Source organism: Aulonocara stuartgranti (assembly GCF_965226115.1).
Source record: "Aulonocara stuartgranti genome assembly, chromosome: 11".
Taxonomy (NCBI): domain Eukaryota; kingdom Metazoa; phylum Chordata; class Actinopteri; order Cichliformes; family Cichlidae; genus Aulonocara; species Aulonocara stuartgranti.
The window spans coordinates 4,718,049-4,740,607 of NC_138947.1; the positions used below are offsets into that span (position 1 = coordinate 4,718,049).

The 22,559-nt window shown below is 38.6% G+C and overlaps 2 protein-coding genes across 11 annotated transcripts; one reads left to right on the forward strand and one right to left on the reverse strand.

Moving 5' to 3' along the window:
- The first annotated feature begins 8,004 nt into the window (after window positions 1-8,004).
- Window positions 8,005-15,328, forward strand: LOC309717739 (NACHT, LRR and PYD domains-containing protein 1 homolog). Of its 10 annotated transcripts, none has more exons than XM_082552528.1 (11): window positions 8,005-8,043; window positions 9,303-9,346; window positions 9,464-9,537; window positions 9,676-9,890; window positions 9,992-10,236; window positions 11,215-11,343; window positions 11,934-12,087; window positions 12,506-12,535; window positions 12,867-12,908; window positions 14,769-14,807; window positions 15,001-15,325. In XM_082552528.1, exons 2-10 carry the CDS (start codon window positions 9,341-9,343, stop codon window positions 14,783-14,785), a joined length of 912 nt encoding a protein of 303 aa, XP_082408654.1. In that variant the 5' UTR covers window positions 8,005-8,043; window positions 9,303-9,340; the 3' UTR covers window positions 14,786-14,807; window positions 15,001-15,325. The 10 variants fall into 10 exon arrangements, with proteins under 10 accessions (XP_082408654.1, XP_082408656.1, XP_082408652.1 ...); XM_082552530.1 differs by having other exon boundaries at window positions 8,015-8,043; window positions 9,268-9,346; window positions 9,467-9,537; window positions 15,001-15,326; XM_082552526.1 differs by having other exon boundaries at window positions 8,015-8,043; window positions 9,268-9,346.
- Window positions 15,329-16,558: 1,230 nt separating this feature from the next.
- Window positions 16,559-18,420, reverse strand: LOC309717351 (transcription factor HES-4-B-like). Its single transcript, XM_082551870.1, has 4 exons — window positions 18,308-18,420; window positions 17,894-17,986; window positions 16,943-17,773; window positions 16,559-16,809 (listed from the first exon to the last, which is right to left on the reverse strand). The coding sequence occupies exons 1-3, from the start codon at window positions 18,368-18,370 to the stop codon at window positions 17,252-17,254; spliced, it is 678 nt and encodes a 225-aa protein (XP_082407996.1). The 5' UTR covers window positions 18,371-18,420; the 3' UTR covers window positions 16,559-16,809; window positions 16,943-17,251.
- Between the last annotated feature and the right edge of the window lie 4,139 nt (window positions 18,421-22,559).

Consider the following 22,559-nt stretch of genomic DNA (forward strand, 5'->3'; position numbering starts at 1 on the left):
TTTACTTGGATCATAGATTTCTGTCAAGAATACTTTGTATTTCTGTATAGTTTTTTATATTTATATCCTGTTCATAGCCTGTACATCGCTTGTACTCACCACAGCATGTACATACTTATAGTTATAGCATATTCATAACATACGTTATAACATACCATAATAGACCCATTTCTGTAATATACTCACATATCTATATTATTGCTAATATATATTGTAATATATCTATATCATGGCTAAAGCACTTCTGGGTGGATGCAAACTGCATTTTGTTGCCTTGTACCTGTGACATGTGCAATGACAATAAAGTTCTATTCTATTCTATTCTATTCTATTCTATTCTATTCTATTCTATTCTATTCTATTCTAACAATCTAATATAATTTCTCAAAAATCCAGACTGAAAACTTGAATTAAAATTGAATTCCTTGCAAGTTATATAAGATCAGAAAATGCGTAAGCTCAAGCTCAGCTCTTCTGTTGCATGTGATCACCTCACCTAACTTTCTCGTGGGAATCGGGCGGAAGAATGTCACACTTTATTACCTGTTAAAATCGATACGTCGTAATTAAGAGTAGCTGGAAGAAGAGGTGGAAATCAGTTTCCCATGAGCAGGGCTCCTAAAAATTATGCATTCACAGCTGGATTGATACACAGACTTCTGACCACGTTTTTTTTAAGGCTTTCAAGGCTGAGGAAAACGGCTGCCAATATTCTGTACCGAGGGAATGATTATTAAAATGTGAAGAGTTGTGAATAAAAAGAAAAAAGTCAGACAACTACTGAAAGCTTTTATCCTTGAATGAGTTTTTGTATTTCGCGTTTTGCGGGGCTCCATAAACATTTTCTTCCTAGCAGCGCTGAACCGAGAACCTGTCGCCTGAGGACACATCTCATTTCTCCTTCCATAATGATCACCTGGAAGTTTACAGTCATTTGTCTGATCTCACACTGTTTGGGCGGATGTTGGTCACACATGTAAATAACCCTCACACGAGCTGATAACACCTTTCACAGGCGCGTGCAGCTCTCATTTATCGCAGCAGCTGCACGCGCCGGTGGATTAATGATGGGCTCCCACAGCGGCGCCTTTCAGTCTGTATTCATCTTTAGATTCTTGGTGAAATCCCCTCGTAACCGGTAAAGATGATCCTGGAGTATAGAATGACTCAAATGCATTGATTACACATACCTATCATATCCCATATCAGTGACCAGCAGTGGTGAAAGTGGAAACAAACCTATAAGTTGTGTTGTGATCAGTATTTATCCTGTCACCAAACAAACAAAACAAAAATCTGAAATGTGTAATTAGTCCTGTCTGTTGTAATTTATGGCCCCTGACTGATCCCCAAAATGACATTATATTATTTGATGCTCATAAAAAACACAAAGTTGTGTCTTATTGTGCTGAAGTTTGCTAACTTGATTTTATTTACTGGTCTCATCTGTTACTTACTTTAGCTCACAAAGGCAGTGTTAGCCTGCAGTTTAGCTAACCTGTGGTCTACTGACTGCACTATTTAAGCTGCCTTTGGTTATTGTGATCCTGAGTTAAATGCAAATCGAGTAACTCTTTGACGTGTTTGTTGTTTTTATAATTATATTTCATATTTATTTGATGATATTTCCTTTTTACTTACATTGAACTGTCAAAAAACTAAACAACCATTCTTTCACATAGTGGGAAATAAGCTCAGTGGTCATGGGATTAATATACTTGCTTCACGTGTTGTTAATGTGATATCATTCTCTCAAAAATTCAAAACCAAAATAAAGATTGGGGGTGTTTATTGCAGATTGTAAAACATGTTGATCTTTTTATAGTAAGCAGGCAATGTTGCTCCCTGTTATGTTTAGAAACTACTGGCTGAAACTGGAGTCCTGGAATCCCAGTAATGTGCCAAGTTGCGCGTAAAACGTTAATTTTATGCACGTCTCATGCACGAGACTCGGACCTTTAAAACACCAACTTCGTCAAATAATAAATTCCTCTAGTTTTGGTGACAAAACGTCCACTCTGAGTCAAAAGTCCTGATGGACTGTGTCCATCATGCTGATAGAAGCTTTAAACATTTGGCGTATAATATTGCTGTAGCGAAATATTAACATGTGATAATCCTTTATGACTACGCCGCATGATACAATCTGTACATTAATATATGTGATTTTCTATATATGATACAGTGATTTTTAAAGACAACACCCATATTTTTGTGCATCAACTGAAGCACTAACTGAGAAACAAGCAGCTTCAATGTAAAGACAATACAAAATGAAGACTGTTGCCATGGTAGCAGGAATGTTACCGTAACACAGAAGCTAAAACTCAACTGTGACATCACCTTGACGTCATGGCTGTTCCTTTGATCTTTTTTTTTATCTGTCAGTTGATTTGATCTGTTTCCCTTAAATAGAAGTTATCCCCCTTACACGCAGCACCTTGACAATACGTCGGACAAACCTCTGTTTTGCAGGATTGTAAAACTAAACGTAGGATCGTACTAGACAGTTTCTGTAATCTCCATTGAACTAGCTTTATAGCAAGCATGCCTCTCTTGCTTTTGACTCATCATGTGATTCCTTGGGCTTTTAAAAAGGCTCGACAGCTCGTGAGATCTGCTCTGGCACAACCACAGGCAGAGTCTTGTCCACCTAATACTGAGACAGATTCTGTAGCCAACAGGCTCACAGATCAAAGGTCACTGAATTACACAACAGGCTTGGAGTGCCTGAGTGAAAATCAGCAGAACACAGCTGAACAGCACACGTCTGTCATCAGCAGAGATAATTTACTGAACAATACTTGTTCTACACATGTGGATACACCATGTGATGAATCCTGTGAGCAATTTCACAGAGGTTCAGCAACCGTGACAACTTTTCTCAACATGGCGGTAGATGGCCTTTCGAAAATCAGAGGAATACTTCGAATTTTATTCCCTTTGACTAGAGAAGATTTTGATTATTCTACCAAAGTCGCCGTTGAGATAGGGCCAATAGGAGGACCACTTATAGTTATCACCTGTTGCTTCACTGTAATTTGTCTCATTTTCTTTAGATTTTGGGGAAACTGTCTGTTTAGACTCAAGAAAAAAGTTTCACAAGCTTTGAGCTGGGTCCATAAGAAAACTTTAGGCTCGGAGTGCCTGAGTGAAACTCAGCAGTACTCATATGAAGAGTTCATGTTTTTGACTGGCAGAATTAATTCACTCAACAATACTTGTTCTACACATGTGGATACACCATGTGATGAATCCTGTGAGCAATTTCATAGTGATTCAGAAGATGACATTTTTCTCGATTTGAACTGAAATTCATGAATCTCAGTCAAATCTTAGAGAAGAAAGCATCAGTGAGACTGACAGGACAGGAATCTGTCAGACAGACTGATTCCTTAAAATAGCAAGATGAGGTAAGTATTGAGCGTGTCTTTAAAGAGGCACAACAAAATCTTGATTTGGTTAAAGCTGTTTTAAATTAGCTATAAAATCTTGACTGGAGTATAACAATATTCATTAGACTCGTACCATCTTGATCAGGCAATACACACAACAGTTCAAAACGTACATCAACCCAAACAGCCGCGACAGATGGCTGCCCCTCCCTGAGCCTGGTTCTGTCGGAGGTTTCTTCCTATTAAAAGGGAGTTTTTCCTTCCCACCGTCGCCAAAGTGCTTGCTCATAGGGGATTGTTAAATCCTTTTTGGGGTTATCTCTCAAATACTGCAGGGTCCTTCCCTTACAGTACACAGAGATTTGGGATGACTGTTGTGATTTATGGGTGGATGACTGGATGTGTTAAGCGCTTTGGGGTCCTTAGGGACTAATAAAGCGCTATACAAATACAGGCCATTTACCTTTTTTTTTTTTTTTTTTTTTACCATTTATTGCCTTATAAATAAACTTGAATTGTAAATAAAAATGTCAAATTTAAAAAGTAATGGTTTGTGTGTACTTTTAAGTGATGTATGTCAAAGTCAGCGCAACAAGTCAGTGTTTCTTGATATTTATTTATAATCACCTCTGCTAATTCTTGATATTTATTATTGAGTGAGCTGTATATATTAGTGCTATTTCTTAAATGTGTAAAATCTGTAACATATTGTATTGTTGAAATTGTTTAGTCTGTTACTGTTACTGTCTTGGAGCAACAGTAACCCACATCATTCCCTTATGGATTAATAAAGTATTCTGATTCTGATTTGTGTAGTATTTAATGATTCAGTAATGAATGAAGGTTGACCTTCTGGGAAAGCCTTTCGCTTCATGTGAAAAGCAGTGTTGTGTTAAGCTGCCTTGTTGGCCAAAATAGTTTACAGATAAAGCATGTCCTCTCTTGTCCTGTGCCTTTCATTCTCATTCCCTCTGCTTTATTGCTTCCATGATGTTAAGCTGATTTTATATACTGATCTGATGCTTCCTGGAGGTTTTTATTGAAGAAAAACTCTTTCTGATGAAAGATCAGCTGAACTTGTCAGATCAGTGTGCTGAAAGGAAAAGGTATAACATCTTTTCTGACATGCAGTGGAGCCCCGAATGTCTGAGACCAAGAGTGAGAATCCTCCTCTTGCTTGTGAATTTAGTTTTGACAAAGTTTATTCTGAAATGATAATATTGACTTAAAAATGCGATGGAAAATTTAATCTATTAATGGGCTTTTCTGTGTTAAAGACAACCCCTCTGCATGGATGTGTGTTTACATACTGCTTTGCTTTTAATCAGTTATTATTAAATTCTCTCTTCCACAGACTTCCCACTTTTGTCCTCTCTCACTCCGCTCACCCTCATAGAAGATGTCTGTCTCTCCCTGAATTTGGTTCTGTTTGAGGTTTTTCTCTGTCAAAGAGGAATTTTCCTTCCACCTTTTGCCCAGTACTTGCTCATATGAGTTTATCTGATTGTAGTTGTTTTCTCTGTGTAACTGTAGGATCTTTACAATTTAATAATCCAGATGTTGGTACATGGTACCCCAGATGATGTTTATGCAACGTTTTATCGAGATTTGTTTACTTGTCTAAAACAGGCCGTTCATGCTATTAAGAAAAGAAAAAAAAACCCTCAAATGTTGCTGATTTAAAATAGTTCAACAAAGAAGATTGAGCCAAAATTTCTCCACAGAAATTTGAAAGATTGCCATTCAGTTTTAGATCTTAATGCCAAGATAAATGTATTCCCACAGAGGAGTAATTTACTTGTAAAGGCTAAAAACAGCATTACGAAAACTGAAGTGTGTCAGTACTGCCCATCTTGTCCACACTGCTGAATACATGCATATGCATATTTTCCATTAAATTTGTTTTACTTCTCACAGTTGGGCTTCATTTGGAATTCCCTTTGGAAGTACGAGTGCTTTAGAAAGATTGGAAAGTGAGAAGTGTGCATGGATCACATCACGGTCTTCCTCACCTCTCAGTCAAAGGTCCTGATGAACTCTGTTGCTCTGTCCATGGTGCTGATGTAAGCTATATATGTATATGACAACACATGTTCAGTGGAATTTTAACAAGACACCCACATTTCTGTTTTGTACCCGAGATCCAAACAGCTTTAATTTGAAAAAACAAACACAAACAAACCACTAAATGCTGTTGCTAATGTAGCTAGAATGTTACCACTGCTTAACGTTTACGTCGTACCTCGTGACTACCCTAGAACAGTAACTTTGACGTCACCTCTGTGGCCGTAAACCAATTGTCGCGTTGATACTCGAATTTTTTCATATTTATCCCTGTAAAGTAAAGAGACCGTAACCCTTTATTCGATTAATTTAATTAAACCCTTTATTAATATTCTGGCGCGTGCGGCTCCCGTTACAAGTTTGAAAGACACGTGCAGATGAGAGGCGTCATCAGCTCCTGTGAGACAAATTTGACAAAGATCTGTGACAAAACCGAGCGATAAAGTAATAAATCGGAGGTGTAAAAACACTTTTTTTTTTTACTGTTCTTTGAGGTAAAACCCAACATTTATGATTTTCTGCAGCCTGTCCTGGTAGCTGCCATTCATAAGGATTATTTCTGCAGAAAAAGAATCACATGACGGATTAAATGCCCCCTTTCATGTGCGCGAGCACAAAGCTTGACCCAGAAGTTAACTACCGATGTGATAGCCATCTCTGTCATGGCCATCTCTGACGGAGGTTTTAGAAAACCCCTAATGGAAAAAAAAAGCCAGTCTGTGCTGATCTTTCTATGCAAAAACTTTATTCTGAGTATTTTTCACAGTAAGAGTAAACAGTTGACTTTTCATAAGAAGTTCCTGGTCTATAGACACGTTTGTGTTTATTTGTGTGTAAATGAATAAAAGTGTGTAAATACATAAAGTGTTAAATACCGTTTTCACCGCTCCATTTTGACGGAAAAGAGTTCGGTAAGGGGATCCCACACTAAATCAGCAATGAAAGTGTGAAAGTGCGCATATGCTCACATCCAGCCACAAGCAGCTTGAGCTTTTGTTCTGTTTTAGATAATCTACACGGGATTTCATTTTATTTCACATTTTAGTCTGAATTATTAAAATGCGATGTTTGATTTCTTGTATAATGGTTTTCAAAAGAAACTTTGATATGCGTAAAATCCATGGTTTTACGCGCGACTCCTCACGTCGCCATGTTTGGTTACATGATCACAACAAAATAACAGCTTGTTTTGGACCCGTGTGACAACCTCTCACGTGTGTTTCGCGTGGGAACCAGAAAGTCACTTCCCCTCCGAGCACATTTGTTAAGTGAGGTATCAGGTTTAACAAGTAATAAAGCGAAGATTGAGCCTCCCTGCGACCAGAGAGAAGAGCTGAAGCACACACTCCCACTTAAGCAACATTTGTCTGCACGCTGCCATGTGTTTAGAGGGACAAACGCAGGTCTACTAGACTTCGTTTATTTATTATGACGGTGTTTGGAAAACGCGGTAACATTTGCTTTAAAAATAACGAAATCTTTAAAGACTTTAAGCTCAACTTTGATTTATAAGCAGATCCTTCCGCAACCGTGAGAAAAGCACACAGATTTGACTAAAATTACATTTAATACGCCGTGAAAGATTGCTTCTTCACACAGAATTCGTCGCAAATAAATAAATACAGTCTAAATAAATGAATACAAATGATCCAAATTTGATGAAAACATATATTTTAAATGAGAAATAGTGAACTATTTCTGTGAGGAACACAAAACTCAGATTCTATTAAGAATAAAAGCCTGAAAGCACACATTTTTTTCTACTTTGTGATTCTGCAGGTACTCTTTAATTTCTGTGGGGTTAAATTATTTTTTGTGTGGTGCAGGATTGATCAAAATCGCTGTCTCCTCCATTATATACTTTTTTTGGTCAAACAAAATAACAATTACAGCACTTATTTTACATATCAACAAAAAGTTATATACAGGTATAAGTAGTTAAGAACAAAGCAGTCGTCGAACAAAGAACATTTAAAGAACAGTATAGGTGAGAGATACCATAAAACAGCATACAAGTACAGTAAGGTGACCTATCATATAAAAGTAAAAACAAAAGTACGCACATACAATCTAGCTACATCAATTGAAAAGCTGCATCAAAAATTCAAGTAAGGTGTGAGCTAAGTTACACTTATCCAATGAAGCCTTCCACAGCAGGACTTCATTTTTAAAGCCAGCAAAACACGTTTTCAAGAAGCGACATTTGTGAATGAAAAATTTTGCAACTATAAATAAGTTGTTAATCCCAAAGTCTATTTTTTTATTTTCTGTTTGTAGGCCAAATCTAATTACTTGAAAGGTTAGAGAAGGGCAGTCAAATTTTTTAGAGGTTAACCAGTACTGAAAATCATCCCAAAAACATCTGGAACTAAAAAATAGGCTCTGTAGTTTCAACATCAGTACTGCAGAAAGTGCATGCGGTCGTATCTATATTGAATTTCTTGTGAAGATAATCATTGGACGGATATATGGCATTTAAACAACCGGATGTTGCTACAGCTTGTCACAAACCAGGAAAAGAACCCGGAGATTCTATTGGTGGAACTCGGTCGGGAGGCGGGGCTTGTGTAGGATACAGGAAAAGGTATTTTTTGTCTTGTAATTGGTGTGAATGTTAAAAACACATAAACTTTTTTCCATGTAAGTTGAAGTATTAGCATATAAGACAAATGCACCGTTGTTACACAAACTGCATTGTGACTGTGCGCAGGGAAGTGAGCGTTCATGTTAGGAGTGAAGAGGCTGGAGAAACGGTTCGTGTGGGGACGCTATTTTAAAGCCTAGGCTATAACTAACTTTTAGACTTCACTGGTTTGAGCGTGTTATTGAAAGAGCCAGTGCTGTTTCCTAACCTTTTCCCCGTTTCAGAGCTTCTAATTTAAATAAGCAAGTCGTAAAACAACGGGAGAGAAAGCGAGTGAGCTTTATTTCCGCGTTTAGCGTCAACTGAATGTAACGCCATAGTTTGTCTGTATACGAGCTATCATTCAGTCTTTCTGCAGCAGGTTTTTGTTCTAAAAATGACATTTAAAGGCGTTTTAACATTTTAATATTCTTAAAAGTTATTTAGTAGCAGGCTGCTGAAATATGAGGTGGTTTGAAATTAATCTAAACAACTTAAAAATCGTTCGGTAGGGGATGCAGGGTGTCTGCTGTCGCCTCATGATTGCTTATCGTGATTTCATTACAGTGTAACTCTGTCCATAGCCTTTTTAATAGTTTGAATAACCTTTAATTAAATTCACAACATGTGAAAAACTCTACCCCCCCCCCCCCCCCCCCCCCCCCCCCTCCTTTAATCTCACACAGTGGACGTAAGACAGTTTGATCATGAAGTTAAACAGCTTAAATAACTGAAGCAAAGTATGAATCCAAACATTTTGTCTGTAGATTCTTCCTCCTGCAGTGGTTTGTATATTCCACCTATTCTACTTTTATACCTTTCTTTTAAATACTCAGGCTAGACCTCTGCGTTCGTGATTATGGTGCTCTGTCAAAGGCTCCTCTCTTTTCCAGATCTATTTCAGCAATTGAGACATTGTTCAGTATAACAAAAGATGAGGTGCAAATTAGAGAAATGAGAGGCTGATTAGTCAGTGTGCAAAAATCATGGAATTTCTTGATGCAAACAGGTTTCCTCTGTGTGGAAATGACACTTCAGGAGACCCAGATTTAAGTTTTATCACTTGGCTTACTTGATAGGAGAGGACAGCTAAGGAATAAAATAGAGACTGATGTTTGAGTGTGTTTTATTAACTCTCCTGAAGCATCCTGACCTAAATTGCTTCATTTGCACTGTACTTTGTAGTTTGTCCACTTAAATTCTCTGTGTTTCAAGACCAGAAGCTTCCAGAAGCTCTGAGATCGAGGGTTGTGCAACTATGATGGTACTTTCATACATTCACTCATGTTTCTTTCATTAATTTTTTAAATATGTATTTGTTCATATATGTGGTGTTACACAATGTAAAATCTGCACTTATTTAATTGATTGTCTTCTGCAGCAGCATTCCAGCAACTGGACTAAACTTGAGCCTGGGGTGAACACTACAGATGCAGACAAGGCTCCAACTTACAGGTGAATTACGGGAAATCAACAGTGATTCAGATTTCTTTGCCAGAAGAAGACCCAGTTTTGCAAAATCTTAATTCTGCATTTGACATAAAATGAAGTGTTAAAAATGACGCTGTGTTCCTTTTTATTTTTTCACTTTAGCCTTCAGTCTGAAGCGGGAGACTTTGAATGCAGTGTCTCTGGCTTGCGCTGGGTTTGTAAGGAAAAGATCAGCTTTCAGTACCACTTCTGCTCTTGGGGAGGACACATGGAGAGAGTGGAAAGCAGACAGTACATGCCTGCAGGTCCTGTAATTGATGTTGCAGTCACTGCTGGGCAGTTAAGTGAAATGCACCTGCCACACTGGGTTTGTATAGGTAAGAGGACATGAAGAAGTTACTAATATATTAAAAAACTTTTGCATTTCTGATCCAAACTTTCTTCTTTCTCTTTGTGTTTTCTGTGTATTTTTGTGCAGATGACATCCCCGACAAGTTTGCAGTCCTGCATCTAGATGACTGCGGAGATTTTGTAGAAGAAGTGCGTGAGGTCACAGCATCACACGTCAAGTTAAACGAGTTAACTTACTTTCCGAAAGCAGTCGTGATGAAGATGGGCCCCCCTGTTAAAATCAGCTGTAACGTGTTGCTATACTACAAACCCAACACCCCATTCCTCAAACTCCACGTCTTTGTGATTCCAAATGATCCTGCTCTACAACGGGTAACTGAATCTGTATTTGTCACAGGAAAAATAACACAGACTCAGACTGACCCCAATAGAGTATTAGACATATGCTGTAGTTGAATGATGGCTTTAACTTGCAGGGCTGAAAAGTGGAGCCAATGCGGAATATGCATTCTTTCTAATTACTAGAAAGGGAAGACTCCTCTGGTCTACTCTAGGGAAATTGCGATTGTGTTTCAGGGACTTCACAAACTTTGAAAGGTGGCAATCTTACTTATATGGTCTGTTTCATTAGAAGATAGATGTTCAAATTTGGAGAGTAGTATTTCATAAGAAAAGTTATTTTAAGATAATTAAAAAAAGAATTAAGGGATAAAAGTGAATATTAAGAGAAGGAAGTCATTTTACTTTAAGATAGAATGTATACATTTGTGGAAAATATTTCAGTTTTCTTTTTATAAGCTGGCTGTAAACACTTGTTTTGGTAACCCATGGATTAATGATGTATGTGAATGCAGTTGCAGTGACAACAGAAAACGGTTAATCTTCATGTACGAGTCATGAGATCTGTCTGTCAGATAATGTTACATTTTACCGACTTAAGTAAAATATAATCTCACTGATTTATAGCCACAGCAGATAATAACATTATAAAATTGTTAATGAAAAGCTGAATATAAATTATATATGAAATATAATCCTAGAGTTCTGGAAACAAACAGGATACAAAAGTAGAGTGTTATAAATATTATTTTAAGTCTGCTTTGAATAATATCTTTATTCTCGGCAACAGCACTTTTTCTTCAAATGTATTTACACTAATTTAGAGTAAACTCCATACATTGTTTTTAAACTGTATTTAAAGACAACAGATGGAAATGCTGAGGCAATCCTGAAGGACTTTTGGACTTGACGTATATTTGTAGGGTCTTTACCTCACAACAGAAAGCACCTTGAGGCACCTGGTGTTGTGATTGGATAATACTGAGTTGAATTTTTTTTTTTTCCTCACAGAAAGTGGACAAGCAAGAATTGTGTTATGGATATGAAAAAATTACCAAGCCACGCCCAGATGAGTACCTCAAAATGCATCATGGTTTCTCCCTCACAGCCGACACCGACTCGGCAGAAATTCAACCAAAGGTACGCTTTTTACACTCTGTCAGCAACTGTGGTGCTTTAGGATCAGAGCATTTTTACGACGGGTTGTAAATAGTGTGACCAGTATGGGTGGGAATCACAGAGGAATCTGCAGTAAGATATTGTCACATTTCTTCACTACTCTATGAATAGATAAATGCATTTGAATACACTGTCCTGTGAGCAAGAGTCAGGAAGATTTCTGGTTTCCATTTGTAGTCCACTAATAGTTCTTTCAATCGGTTACTTAGAGCAGGTTTTGCATTTGCTGGAATGCAATCTGGAAACCATCGGCTGTCACCCAAAGATGGTTTAGCTTTTTATTTACCTTGTTAAACGTCTCTGTTCCTCAATAAAGAACGTGTGGACATAATTGAAATACTGGCCTGAGAATCCACTGTGTGGACCAGAAGCACTGAAAAATTGGTGACTTTCACCAGAAGCTTTGTCATCAGACTTGCTGATAGATTTCCAGGTTAAGTCACAGAGCAGCTGCATATTCAGTTGACTCTTTGCAGTCTTTTATTTTTATTATTTTGCTTCTGATGGAACTGGACTAACTCCTCTCCCTTCTCTGTTATATTTTTAACTAGAAAATAACCCTCAGATATAATGGCCAGGACTCCAACTTCTATGAAGTGTACATTGAAAATCCCAAAGGATGCTTCAATCTAAAACTTCAGTATGCTTTGTCCAAAAAATATGAACCGGTGTATGAACCTGTCTGGACCTGTAAACTCCAAAAAGGTCAGTAATTGAAATGAAACAAATCAAATTTGTATATCCTAATGCACACTCAAAGGGTTAGATACTGTTATTTTTAATATACTATTGTCAGAAAACATGATATTCTCAAAGAATATGTTTTTAATATATTTTTACTTAAAGATGGAGATCATAGCTTTGATAAGTTTTTTTTTTTTTTTTTTTTTTTAAATTCATCCCAACCCACTCACCAAAGCTTTCAGGGTCCTTTTTATTTGGCTGGAGCCATTTAAATTTTGCTCACTTGTCAATTATTATTTCAAAGAGATTGGAATATGTCACATTTAACTATTAAATAGAATACTTCAGATAGCACGTAGCTGTTTGTATAAAATCTTTATGGTGACTGTAAAATAACATTTACTGTTTAGATTGTTATTTGCTTTGTATTTTATTTCAGACGATCATCCAAAGTCTGGTTATGGGGAAGGTGAGATCCAAACAGCTTTCGCTAATCTATCAAGTAGAAAAGTATTCAGTGTTGTGTTCTTGTTATTAATCTTTTGCATCTAGAAGAATGCATGTTGTGCAGTTCCACTTATAAACGGTTCATGTTAGAGACCCATCTGAAGTGATAAATGTAGACTTTCAGGCAATAAGTGATTCAAAGGTAGAAATGTTGTGAGTGCATAAGGGAGAGAAAGTTCAGGACAAATTTGAAAAAAGATTACATTTCAGACATTTTGAGAACAAAACGGTTAGATTATTTAGTGCCAGTGATTTATAATAAGTGTGAAGTCATTTTAATATTTTCTGTACAGGTCCAAGATCCTCGAGGGGAGTAACCGGTGTCACTACTGTTGGTAAGTTCACAAATATTAACTCTGCTCTCTTCTCAGTAAATGATTTTCACATTTCTGCGCTAAAATTACTCAGGACCTCACTGCAAACACAACTAAGACTGTAAGACAAGTTTAAAACTGAACTGAACTTTTAATCAAGAATGGAAACTGGGGAAAATAAACGAATACCAATATCCTAGAAGAAAAAAACAAACAGTGGGAGGGTGAAGGACTTTGAATGAGATGAGATGATGACTTAACAGAGACTGAGGAAGAACAGATTCAAGAACCATGACGGGGGGCAGGTGAACTCAGTTGAGCCAAAAAAACACTGGTTTGGGGCATCAAAGGCTACAGAGGGTAATAATTAAACAAAACTTTCCACTCTTTATACCCAGTAATACTCGTTCTGCTTCATCCACACTTACTGTGTACTCGGTGAAACAATAATTGTTAACCGTCACAACACTTAAAGCCAGGAAATATTCGGATAAAGTTTTTGTGGCTCTAATCTGGATTCGAGTCCTTTGATAGTGAATATCTGTTGATACAGAGTCTGATTCATATATTGACATGCAGTATCAGCATGCAATGTGAATATTTGTTGTAAAAAATATTTGTGCAGACAACCTTGAGACAAATATTTCCATCCCTCCCTCCCTCCCTTTATCCGGGGCCGGGTCGCAGGTGCAGCAGCCTAAGCAGAGAGCCCCAGACCTCCCTCTCCCCAGCCACCTCCTCTAGCTTATCTGGGGGAACACCAAGACGTTCCCAGGCCAGCCATGAGATATAATCTCTCCAGCGTGTCCTGGGTCTGCCCCGGGGCCTCCTCCCGGTGGGACACGCCCGGAACACCTCACCCAGGAGGCATCCTTGTCAGATGCCCGAACCACCTCAGCTGGCTGATTTCGATGTGGAGGAGCAGCGGCTCTTCTTTGAACCCCTCCCGGATGACTGAATTTCTCACCCTATCGCTAAGGGAGAGGCCAGCCACCCTTTGGGCGAAGCTCATTTCCGCCGCTCGTATCCGCGATCTTGTTCTTTCAGTCACTACCCACAGCTCGTGGCCATAGGTGAGGGTAGGGACGTAGATCGACCAGTAAATTGAGAGCTTTGCTTTTACGCTCAGCTCCCTCTTCACCACGTCGGACCGGTGCAGCGGCCGCAGCACCAATCCGTCTGTCGATCTCCGGCTCCCATCACTCGTGAACAAGACCCCGAGATACTTGAACTCCTCCACTTGGGGCAGGAACTCATCCCCGACCCGGAGTGGGCACTCCACCCTTTTCCGGCTGAGAACCATGGCCTCAGATTTGGAGGTGCTGATCCTCATTCCCGCTGCTTCACACTCGGCTGCGAACCGTTCCAGTGTGAGCTGGAGGCCATCACCTGATGAAGCCAACAGAACCACATCAAAATATTTTTTCATTAGGTTTTATTCTTAATTTATGATGCATAAATGATTTAACACAGACTGTAAAGATAACAGAAAACCTGCAAGTTTAATTCTTACAACCTGCAGCAGGGATTTTTACTATTTTAATTATTAATTTGAAAAGCAGCTTTCATGCTTGGCACTTTGAAAGTGATTGTAGTATTGGACTAGTATGAATCTTCCCAGCAGCCTGCTCAAACATTTGTTTGCATTCAAACACAGTGTTGCAGGCCCTGTGCAGTCAAATGATCTGAAACTGTTCTGCTCTAATCCAGTCCTTTAAAATGTTTCAGCCTGGAAAATCTCAACTTCAAACCCATAGAGATGAATTAGGAAAATACTTCCCAAATCTAAAAAAGAAACGTCGGATGTGATCCTTTTGTATTCTAAATATTTATAAAATACTTATAAAAGCATCCTGTAATTTATCATTTTCTTCCTCCTAGACAAACACTGTGAATAAGCTGCCTGCAGTGATGCAGAAAGTAAGTAACATCAGTTTACTCTGACTTCATGCTGCAAATCTTAATGTGATAGGATGCAAGTGGATGATTTATAGTTTTAAAATTGTGTTAATAAGCTTGTGATTGAACTGGATGTGTAGCTTGTCATCAGTTATCCGCCAGTTAAGTTATGGTCAAGTCATACCCCTTTGTTTGTTTGACTTGACTTCATCAGGGACCAACGGCAGCATCAGATGGAGAGAGGCTTTAGGAGGGAGAAGCTCAATGAATTTAAGTTGTTTCTGAGGCACGGAAACATCGTTACTGAACTTTCTCGCATCCCAGATGACAAACTGGAGAACACAGACCAGTCAGGCCTGTTCGATCTCTTGCGTAGACTTACACTTAGCAGTCTGTGGAAGTGACCAAAGATTTTTTCAAGAAATGTAAAAACCAAGACCTGGTATATATGCCATCAGACATCATGATCCAAAGTTTCTTTTAAAAACTCACTGTTTATCTAATAAAATGTTTTGCCTTTTGATTGCACAGAATGTGGTCCATCCATCCATTCTTTATTTATTGTCACTTGTTTGGATGCAGGTAGTGGGGGAATGTCTTCACAGACATTCAGGAAGAATCCTTATCAGATGCACATGAGTCAAATAACAGAACCACAGTATAACAGGGGTTGGTGTTATATATACATGTACATTATATATAATATACAAGTATAATGGTGCTGACTGAGCCATAAAGCAGTAAAACTCTGTCAAGACGTTACTACAGTTATTTTCTTCAGAAGATTGAAATTAATGGAGAAAAGGTTTTGTCGGGGGAAGTTGCCTATAACGAGCTGCAGGGCCGGAAGTGATGAGGCATTCACGGTCCATAAATTGCACTTCATATAAAATGTGTATGAGAACTATAAGGATTCAAGGAGCTTTATTTGTCATTCGCATCACATGTTTACATGAGGTGGAACGAAGAAACAGAATTTAAAAAAACAGAATTTAAAAAGTATTAAATAAAGTTTTTGGGTTTTTTTTTTTTCAAAACAGAAAAACAAGTAATAAAATAATACAATAGAGTACCAACCTGAGTACAAGTATGAATATAGAATGTAGGTATAAATACTTTAGCAGCAAAAGGGCATGATGACCAGCATTGAGACGGTGTCACTTTATCACTGCTGGTGTCACATAAAGCCTGCAATATAGTTTGAAACTAACGGTGACGATAGGGGAAAAAAATGCCACTGATTCTTACGGGGTTAAGACACGTTTTGCTCCCTGGGACCTGACACCACACACGCGTGGAAAACAAATGACCTCTGAGCAGCTCGGGGCGATGCTGGTGACAGGATAGACGCTGAATACAAAGGAAACAAACGCAGACGTGAGCTGTGTGTTAATTATGTGAAATGATCTTGACTTTAATGGATCCTGCTATTCTAAATATGTTTAAAGGCAACTGTGAGAAATGAAACTGGATGATGCAGAAAAAAGTGGATGTAGTTATTAATATTATTATTCATATTATTCATATTATTATTATTATTATTATTGAGTTGTCTTAAATTATCTGAACTATATTAACTAATCTTAATCCAAAAGTCTTTCAGTGCCAGTAAATAAAGTGCGACAATGGCTATGATGTCTTTGAAGTGAGAGCTGCTGAGCTCTTTCATTTCATGACCAGTCTTCACACCTGGAGGATGTAACTCTGCAGGAGGCCGAGCTTCACACCTCTGCCTCGGACTAAAAAGAGCTGAAAGAGTAAAAGGCCTCCGGGTTTCCTTTAATCTTGAAACAATCATCTGACATGTTTTTAAAGATTTATTTGGTTGTTTTAACTTTGAAGAGTACAGCTCGCCATAGGGAGAAATCCAGAATAAATTATTGTGCAAAAACCGACCAGAAATATCTTCAGATTGAATAGAAGTGATGTTGTACACAGAGACACAGGTGTCGCTCGTTCCACCAGAGAGGTGAATATGAAGGTCTGCGTGGGTCTCCCAGCCTCAAACCCTGAGCTTCCACACCTGGAAATGTGATGGATGGACACTCAGTCATTATCCACTACCGCAGCATGCTCTTTAATCATGACGGCACATAGTAGCAGCTTTTAGTAGCGCATCAAAGAGGACAAAATCTCCTCGGCTTCGTGAAACTCACCTCTTCACTCGCTCTTCAGCGCAGCAATCCCAGCTGGACCGCTCGGCTGATCCAGCTCACCTGTGTCGCAGCCTGAGAGAGTCCCCGTTCCCCTGAGCCACTTACGTGGCTGACTGAGCTCATTGAAAAGTATTTAAAACAGTGAATCAACCCTATTACACATACAGATCAAGTCATACTCGGGTATTTACAATATTTACAGGACCTGAAGTTATGCGTCTTCATAAGACTACAGTTTTTAAAAAGAAGTTGTGTGTTTTTGCCAAATAGTTTATAGTCATTGATTGTTCTGAAGTCCCTGCCTGGTGATCAGGGCCAAGGTCTCCACAAAGTGTGGCTGGAGGGGGAGCTCTGGGCTGAGCTCTGTTTGGTCGCTCCTCTCTCCGCTCTGATCTCGGACTCTCTTTGTTTCTGAGGCTGTTTGGGGACTCTGGGAAACCTTTGTTGGAGTGGGAGTGGGTAAGGTCGGATCAAACGTTTCTCCCCTGAGGCACGTGCCGGGAGTCTGAGCTTGGACTTCTGCCTCAGCACCCGCAGAATAAACTTTGCGTGCGGCAAAAAGTTTCTGCTTTGGAGACCTTCGGGCTGTGAGTGTGAACGGGCCAAACGAGCGGCAAAAGCTGCATCCAGCGCCGATCCGAGCTCCGACCCTTTCCCCTCGGGGCCCAGAAACCCCGCAGCTGTCTGCAGGCAAGTGGAGAAACCGTCCTGGAAGGAGCGTTTCTGGTCCCCACGTCCACCTGTAGTCTTGTCTCCTTTGGCAGTGTTCTGGAGGAAGAGGACTGTGTGATCCAGTATCTCAGCTTTCTCCACTCGGTGCTGAGTGGACCCCTGCATGAGAGCAGCAAGTTAACCTTCATGTTTCATAATAATAAATTAATAAAAACCACAAGTATGAACCACATCGATTTATTTCTATAAAATTCATAGAGAACTAAAAACTTCTCTTACTTCTTGTGGCTCCTGCAGAAACATGGTCCTCAGACACTCCAAACTGCGGTTCATTCTGTCCCTCCGACGTTTCTCCACCTGAGATTTTATTAACTATCGCAAAAAAAAAAGAAAAAAAAGAAAAGAAAACCAAAGTCTAAACGTGGTTTCCTGATTTTGTTTAATTATATACCGCGTAAAAAGAAAAACTACCAAAGAAAAGCAAAAAAAAAGGAGCAAATGGAAATGACTAAATGATTAGAGGGAATTCAGCGCACTAAATTATACAAACTATTTCATATCTCCAAATTACTGAAATTTTGACAAAGCTGATGCTTTAATCTTCAATGAATCTGATTGTTATTGTGGTAATAACAGAGAATCACTATATGAAATGAAATCACGTCACTTGACAGGTATCTGGAATTCCTTTACCTTTCTATTATTTGTTGCTTCCTCCGCCTCATGTAACAGCTTCCTACCAACCGATGGTCCCATGTTCTGCTCTGGTCTACTGGTAACAGCTTCCTTCGCAGTCTGTTACTGATCTGGAAATGAGGCTCTAGTTTCCTGCCACTTATTTTTTACTGTGGTCCTGACAGCCTCTCAGACTCCTCCTACTTCCCTACCCCTCCTCCAGGTCCCTTGGTCTCACCGTTTGGTAACACTGCAAATGAAAAAATCCTAGATTTGTTTTTATTTTTGAACTTGTCTAATCTCGATCTGATGTCAAGAGTATAAAACAAGAAAATGAATCTTATGCGCAGTCGCGTGCGTAAAGTTAAAAAAAAAGTCTTGCGTCAAAACGTTTGAAAATTTAACTTAAAATAAACATAATTTTACTCCAGATGCTGTTCTGTTTTTTCCTGCTCTTGTGCTTCATTTGAAAAAGCTGGTAGCTCATTTTGCTTTGGGAGAGGGGGGCTATTTGCGCATGCAAAGCTGACACGTGCCTTAATCAAGGAAAGCTTGCTTTTTAGGAGCGACGGTGTGATCCTATGACCAGTTTTCATTTCAGAACTATTTTAAGTTGAATAAAAAACAATCACTTACAGGAGGAGAAAGATTTTCAGATTTTTCGCCGAGCCAATATAGGGGAGACCGGGGATAGTTGTAACATTTTTGACATTTCTGTCTGTAAATTGGAGCTCTTTTAAGGTAGTGGATTCAAAATGTTATGCAAAGTATTTACATGTCTCTGCTATTAAATAGTGCAGCTATTTTCTCTGTAGCACAATTACCCATTGCATGGTATGGCCTCAAACACAAAGAGTGAAATGTTACAATTAACCCCATAGTCTGGGTTAGTTGTAACATATCCTGGGGTGAAATGTAACACAATGAAATAAGGGTACTAACAAAACATTAACATGTAATCTTTGTTTATTCATCACATGAATGCACTTACATCCATTTATGTAGCTATGTGTGTGTGTGACAGAATGCAGAAATCTAGCTTTTGAACATATTCCAACCCCCCAAAAAAGACAAATTATGGAATTTTCTGCAACTGAATATTTCATTAATTTTGGTTGGTCTTCCTTGAGTTTGGCCTCATTGGCTCAGTGGGCATTATAACCTACAACTCTTGCACCAATTTTGAACATAACAATGAAGCTGAAAAAATGTAGTTGTTCACCAGCATCGCAATTCCATTACTTTTTATCATGGCTTACCTTGGTGTGGTTTGCAAAGTGCTTCAGAAAGATGAGGAAATCTGTTTCTTGCACCCATCCTGATTTATTTCCACTACCAGTACTTCCTACTGGTCCATCTCTGACACAGTGGTCTGCATAATGTATGTGTGGGAACACAAACAGTGGGGGAATTGTGTTGCCAATGGCATTAACCGCATATACAAATGCGACCAGTGAACCTCTCTCTGCTGATGTTGTTGCCCCAACTTGTTTAATATAAGTTAAAGTAATAGTGTGGTAAGTTGTAACATCTGCATTATTGTTACAACTAACCCAGACTGTTGCTGTTACAACTGACCCAGACTATAGCCATGAACTAGCTAACATTACAGCCAACGGCTAAAACACTAGCACTAAAGACCTACACAGAATATATCCCCACAGACATACAAATAACATAATTCAAGTTTGATGAGTTTAACTGCAAAGCAGATAATGCTATTAGAAATTGAAATAAAATAGAAAAACTTACTTTTTGGCATACAAATTACTTTTTTTCGTGTTAAATTGTCTGTGTTTGACGAAATGTGCTGATTTTTCACATGTGATAGCAGAACTGAGTTGGGCATGCACAGGATGAGTCACATCATTTGAAACTTAGCCCTGATTGGAGAAATTGGAAGTGTTACAACTGACCCACGTTACAACTATCCCCGGTCTCCCCTACTTAATTCAGAAAATTCTTTAATTTGTACAGAGAAAGCAGCATCGAAATGATCGAGATATTTCTCGTGGGAAAGGAGGAATTAGCGCTGCATTTACAGCTACCTGTTAAAATTGACACAACTCTGAAAGTGAGAGGCGACACTTCCCACGTTCGCACGCGTATTTTCCACTTTTTACAATCCAGACGCTTTTCTTTCCAAGCTCATTCCCACCGACATTCATGCAAATAAGATGCAGACAGAAAAAATTCTTCCAAGATATGAACAGATCTTTAAATTAATGCAGTTAAATGCCAGGGAACAACTAAAAAAAAACATCACGGTCTTCATGTAGTCAAAGTTGATTCGTCAGTTTTAATTCCTGTTCCCTTAAATCTACAGATACAAACATTTAGACACTAAAACAGCAACACATAAATGCCAGCCCGTTTATCACCGACTCACTGTCACTTTGAAAATAGACCTTTTGTCGCACAGTATCATGCAAATAATTATTCATGAACGCCGATAAAGGTAGTGTGAGGTTTGTGAATCACCTCAGGGTGACTTTGATATTCAGAGTGTGGCAACACGAGGCAACAGACACGTGCCAAAATACAATGACTATTCAGTAGATCTTTATTATTATTCACGGAAGTGAGATAGATTATTAGTAATGACGAATACGCCGTGATTAGAATTAATTGATAAAGTTTTTCAGAAGCTCACTAAAACCTACTACAGGTAGGAATACATCAATAAATGTGACTTTTAAGTTCATCCCTCCACAACTGGTCGCTGAAGATGTAACAAATATAAACATGTATGCATATATTTAATTACTGATTAAGGCATCTAATTTCCTTTAAACGTTTTACTTTTAATACATTTGTAGTAATTTTGGAGATACATGCAGACTGAATGGCGCGTCGCTTGGAGTTTTCCCTAATCCTCTGGCGCGTGCAGCTGCCCATACAAGTGGGAGAGGCACGAGCCTTTGAAATGTGTAATCAGCCCCTCTGAGACTTTACTTGCATATGTGACAAAAGAGCCGCCCACACAGCGTGAAGCTCAGGTAAATCACTCCGACCTTTTAGGCCATTATCCTGTACAGAGAAATAAGATGTGTCCTTATAAAACAGGCTCTGGGGTAAAATGGTTATGAAGACAAAGCCGAGGCATCTTTCAAGTGTCGAAGTTTTTAGCAGTGAGCAAAAATCTGCAGCAAGGAAAAGTCTCATGTTGTTCCTATATTTTTTTCATTAACATTTCTATATTCATGTCTGTAGATATTTGTCTTTTAATCATGACTGTATAACAACAACTTTGTGCACACATGTTTCGCCGACTAAGAGTCAGGAAAGTGTATTCTGAATTTGAGGGAGTGCGTAATTTTTTTAGACGCATCCTTGAAAACGTGTGAAAAAGGGGACTGATATCAAAAGGTAACAGTAGCCTGTTTGTGTGTTTAATGTAAATATGTAATTTTCTTGTTTTCCGCCTCCTCTCCCAAAGACTCTTCTTTAGGATGTATCACTTCTAACACGTAATAAAGTGAGAAACTATTCTACAGTTCGATTCCCATGAGAGAGAGTTTGGTGAGGTATCCCACGGTAAACGATGGCGATAAAAGTGTGAATATCCATTAAATATTCAGCCAAACTCAATCAACATCAGCTTTTATCTGTTGTTAGATAATCTAAAAGGGATTTAATGTTAATACAACTTTTCAGTCTGGATTTCTGAATTGTTATGAGAGGTCTGCAAAGGGATCTTCAAAAGAAACCGTGACGCTAAATTCCATATTTTTATGCGGGACTCTTTAAATGGTTAAGTTTGGTTAAATGGTCACAAAAATGAGAACCTATTTGGGGATCTTGTGACAAGGTCTAACGTGTGCTGTGCGTGGGAATCCAAGAGTCACCTTTCCTCCAAGAACACTTTGCAAATGAAGTATCAGTTTTAACAGGTAATAAAGTGAAGATTGAGCCTGCTGCTCCACATTCCCACGGCCAGAAAGAGCTGCAAGAAGCAGTTTCCCACTGTCACACTTTTCCAACATTTGTCTACTTAGTGCTGTGTGCCACGACAAATGTGCATCCACCAAATTAAAAGCATTTTTTGTCACATGGTTTGGAAAACACCGGAACACTTGCTTTACGCACCTCTAAGTCTCACCATTAATATATAATCAGTTGCAAATAAAACACATTAGTACTAAATACATCCAAAGTAAAAAATATTTTTTTATATACACTGGCATTAGTAATAGGGTGTATGAGTATATTTGTTAGTAGTAGATGGGCTACCTGATTCCGGTAGAGAGCTTTTCGGGATGACCAGATA